Source organism: Papaver somniferum, chromosome 7, assembly GCF_003573695.1.
Source record: "Papaver somniferum cultivar HN1 chromosome 7, ASM357369v1, whole genome shotgun sequence".
Classification (NCBI taxonomy): domain Eukaryota; kingdom Viridiplantae; phylum Streptophyta; class Magnoliopsida; order Ranunculales; family Papaveraceae; genus Papaver; species Papaver somniferum.
The window spans coordinates 27,878,045-27,882,888 of record NC_039364.1 but is presented as its reverse complement, the minus strand read 5'-3'; the positions used below and the strand labels follow the sequence as shown (position 1 = coordinate 27,882,888).

General features: G+C 39.3%; 1 protein-coding gene across 1 annotated transcript; it reads left to right on the top strand.

Moving 5' to 3' along the window:
- The first annotated feature begins 2,533 nt into the window (after window positions 1–2,533).
- On the top strand, window positions 2,534–4,402 carry LOC113293286 (cytochrome P450 CYP82D47-like). The gene is made up of 2 exons (XM_026541974.1): window positions 2,534–3,593; window positions 3,683–4,402. The coding sequence occupies exons 1-2, from the start codon at window positions 2,595–2,597 to the stop codon at window positions 4,334–4,336; spliced, it is 1,653 nt and encodes a 550-aa protein (XP_026397759.1). The 5' UTR covers window positions 2,534–2,594; the 3' UTR covers window positions 4,337–4,402.
- The last annotated feature ends 442 nt before the right edge of the window (window positions 4,403–4,844 follow it).

Here is a 4,844-nt window from a genome sequence, read left to right as displayed (position 1 = left end):
ACTTCGGAGCCTTGATATTTCACTCATAAAAGTCATCGAACATAATTACCTAGAAATTCTAGTTTTCATAAAATAGACATTGTAATCAAAATGCTGAGATAACAACTAGTCATGCTTTGAAAGAAAAATCGTTAAGGATCCAATTGTTTTTCATAGCGGTGCCGGGTGCGTGTGAGCCCAACACCATGGGATGGGCCCAGCTTTGCCTATTTAAGAACGATTTTTTGGGGACCATGATTTTTTTGGGGGACCATGATTTTATTTTGGGTAAAGGCATTAGAAGTAATTCTAGGTCACCCCATATCTAGTTATTTATTTAATACCTAATCTACCCTCTTAATTAATTTTAGGTTATGATTAGTGAATGATTTAGTTAAAAACAATTAGTGAGATTAAATTAAAAGATGAGTTTATTATTAGTTGAGTAGAATTATTGAGACAGTAGAGTTAGAGAAGATGAAGGAGAAAAACATGGAAAATATTTTTTTTTTCCAATTCACTAAGTTTGAGTATTCAAATGATGAAAACTCATCTGATTCTTCATCTCCATCCTCTCCTAGAATATTTGTTAATCTTCAAAATGATCCGGATTTGAATTGGATTTTGAACAGTTCGGTTACTTTATATGAAGAACAAGTAACCGAACTCATCTGAAGCTGTAGTTCGGTTGCCCCGTGAGATGAACAAGTAACCGAACTCATCTGAAAGTGTAGTTCAGTTACTTGTTCCAAACACGCAGGTTACCGAACTCTCTAATAATTTCTAGGATTTACAGCGTTATGTTCGGTTGGTTCTCAACTAACCGAACTTTGGTGTACAAAGTTCGGTTGGTTCGCAAACTGCATGCACTTTTGATCTAACCGAACTTTACGTAATATAAGAGTATATAAGTTTACAAAGTTCGGTTCTTTCGCAAACTTGAACCTAACAGCTAACCAATCGAACTCTGAGTTCGGTTTCTGCGATAAAATTGTGAAGTTACCGAACTTAACAAACAAACAAAAATGTGAAGTTCCAGCATCTGTTGGCTAAGTTCGGTTACTTTGTAGTTTTAAAATTTTTTGCGAACAAACCGAACTCTATTGGCTAAGTTCGGTTATTTTGGAACTCAACATAGTGGCCACAACAACATAGTTCGGTTAGACTGGATTTGTTTTTTTTTTCGGTTCTAAGGGTGGAGTTCGGTTACTTTGTAATTTTAAATTTTTTTGTGAAACAACCGAACAGAGAGTTCGGTGACTTAGTTTTAAATCCAATAGAACCGAACTGTTCTTCATTTTCAAGAAGTTCGGTTAGTAAACTAGGATTTTTTGGAAAATCGACCTAACCGAACATGGCTCTGTAACTCCTATTAAAACCCTATTTTGATGATTTCTATTCGATTGAAGTAATCAAAATCAAATTGAAGCGAAGGGTTTGTTGGAAAATACCTCCGGAGTGGTCCCATGGCAGAATCAGGTTGCGGCTAGCGTCTTTTATACTCGATAAAATTATTATGTAACCGAACTTAATTGTGATTGCATTGATGTTGTTACATTTCTTAAATAGGCGGTGGTGGTGATGGTGGGAGGAGGTGGTGGTGGTAATCGGTGGTGATAATCAGAGGTGGTGGTGGTGGTAATCAGCGGTGGTGGACGGTGGTGGTGGTGGTAATCGGTGGTTGGTGGTGGTGATAATCGGAGGTGGTGGTGATGGTAATCGGCGTTGGTGGGCGGTGGTGGTGGGAGGAGGTGGTGGTTATATATATATAGGTGGTTATTAGGTTGGTTTTAAATTAAATTAGGTTAAGGGTAGGTTAGTCATTTCAACGTTTTAGAACACCCTTCATCATTATAGGAAGGTGGCCTAATAAAACCATGGTTCCCTCAAAAAATCATGGTCCCTAAAAAATCATTCCTATTTAAATCAAGACGAGTCTAACTTGCTTAGAGTAGAATTGGCTTGAGATACGCACGTCGAAACTAAACGGGGTGACACTTAATGAACTGATTTACTTTACTAGACCAAAAAAATGTCAATCAAATTTCGGTGTGTTGTCATAGATCTAGGTAAGCATTGACATTTATATCGACATGATTTATTACTCTCCCAACTTGTATTAAACAAGTTTGTTCCCGGAGCAAAACCAAGAAAAAATTGCTCAGTTGGAACTTGATTCCGACGATTTGTGTTGGTTAAAGTCTCACGCGTCTTGTTCTTCTTATCCTGTTCTTTAATGTACACATCCTTTATCATATGACTGTACCTGGTGGAATGTGTATAAATGACAATGAATAATAATCTAGTTGCTGAGACAATTCAAAATAGTATTTTACTTTTCTATCAGATTAACTATGAACTAAGTTAGCTAGTCTTGATTTATCCTATATTTAAATAATGTTGTACCTATCCTATTCAGTTACTAGTTTTCCATTACTTCACTTATATTTATATACACAGGCACACAAATTCATTATGATTATCATCATCATCATCAGCTGCTATTAAATTCAATGGATTTGACGACGTTCAACCTCCAGTACTTCCAGCCATTAGCAAGTCTTGCAGGCTTATTAGCTACGTTATCCTTCTTCTATTATCTATGCGTAAGACAAATGACTATAAGGTGTACAAGAAGTAACAATTTCAACAATGCAGAAGTACTATCAGCAGGATGGCCGCCTGAAGCTGTAGGTGCATTGCCCATAGTAGGTCATCTTCTTCAGCTAGTAGGATCTACGCCACCTTTGTTCAAAAAACTTAGGGACATGTCTGACAAATACGGACCTATCTTCATGGTTCGGCTTGGTATGTACCCAACCCTGGTGGTGAGCAGTTGGGAGATATGTAAAGAATGCTTCACTACGAACGACAGGTTCCTCGCTGACCGTCCATCTGCTGCTTCTTCAAATAAGCACCTCACTTTCGCCATGTATGCTTTTTCGATGTATGGTTCTTACTGGCGGGAGATCCATAAGATCTCTACCATCCATTTACTCTCACAAAGGCGTATCCAATTGTTCAAGCATATTCCCTACTTGGAGACTTCTGACTACATAAAACGATTACATCAACGCTGGATGAAAAGCCAAAGCCAACAAAATAGTACAATAGCTTCGACAGGTTTGGTTAAAGTCGATATGACCCAAGTTTTTAGAGAGCTAACCTTGAATGTGATGTTGAAAGTAATAGTCGGAAAGTCGATTTTTATCAAGAACAAAGACGATCATGAAGACGCCACCGTAGGTTATCATAACAAGGAGGAGGAACAAGAAGGTATTAAACTCCACAAGACCATCATAGAATTCTTCACACTAGCAGGGACTTCGGTTGCATGTGATGTTCTTCCATTCCTTGGGTGGCTGGATGTCGATGGACAAAAAAGACACATGAAGAGAGTAGCCAAGGAGATGGACTTGTTTGCTTCCATATGGCTTGAAGAGCATCGACAGAAAAAGAGACTCCAAACGTGGAAAACAGCAACAGGAGGCACTAATAATAATCATGATGATGAGAACGACTTCATGTACGCAATGATGTCAGTTCTTGATGAAGAAAATGGTAATCTGTTCTTTGGTTACAATCGTGATTCTGTCATCAAAGCAACCTGTCTGGTATGTAATTAACACCTTCTGTAATTTATTTATTTTTGTTGACACCTCCCTTCTTCAAATGGTTAATTATATTTATGTCTATTTGACAGCAACTTATATTAGCTGGCTCAGACAGCACATCAATTACGTTGACATGGGCACTCTCATTACTACTTAGCAATCCTAGTGCCTTAAGGAAGGCTCAAGATGAGCTTGACAACAAAGTTGGCAAGAACAGAAATGTAGAGGGGAGTGATATCAATGACCTCGTCTACCTCCAAGCAGTCGTCAAGGAAACCCTCCGGTTGTACCCTCCTGGGCCACTCTCCCTAGCTCATGAGGCTATAGAAGACTGTAATGTAGGTGGGTACAAAGTGAAAGCAGGCACCCGTCTGTTCGTCAATCTGTGGAAACTGCACCGTGATCCTCGTGTGTGGTCAAACCCATTAGACTTCAAGCCAGAGAGGTTTCTTCCAAATTTCGATGGCGATGGTGTTTGTGGTGAAGCGGCAAACATGGATTTCCGTGGTCAAGATTTTGGCTACATACCATTTGGATCAGGGCGAAGGATGTGCCCAGGGATCAACTTCGCCATCCAAAATATTCACATGGTGTTAGCTCGCTTCCTTCATGCATTCGATTTCACCGCAGCTGGAGGACTAGAAATAGACATGCCGATGGAAGGTTCGGGTTTAACAGTGCCCAAAGCAACTCCACTTGAAGTTCACATTATCCCACGGCTCCCTGTCACACTTTACTTGTAGTAACGAATATTTAAGTGTGTCCTTGTATTATTATTATTATTATTATTATTATTATTATTTTTATTATTACATGAAACTAGTTGGAAGCCTGACAAGCTAAGCTCCAACGACGTACTAATACATTAATTGAACAGGTTGCTGTGCTAATCTACCAGCGAGCCTCATGGGTAACCTAGCCAAGGGAGCCGAAACGGCGGGAGGGGGACTGAGATTGTGTCACAAGGGGGGCAAACTAACACTACCTTCCATGTTAATTCCTGCAATATTACGCCATTGGGGACTACCTTCCATGTTAATTCCTGCAATATTACGTCATTGGGGACTCGAACCTGTGACCTCGTGGAGCACATTAAACTTTTGGGGAACGGGGATGACCAGCTGAGCTAGGGGCCCGTTATTATTATTATTATGAAACGTGCCTCTGAGGGCTTTTATTATTATTATTATTATTATTATTGGATGAATATTATTACATGAAACTAGTTGGAAGCCTAACAAGCTAAGCTCC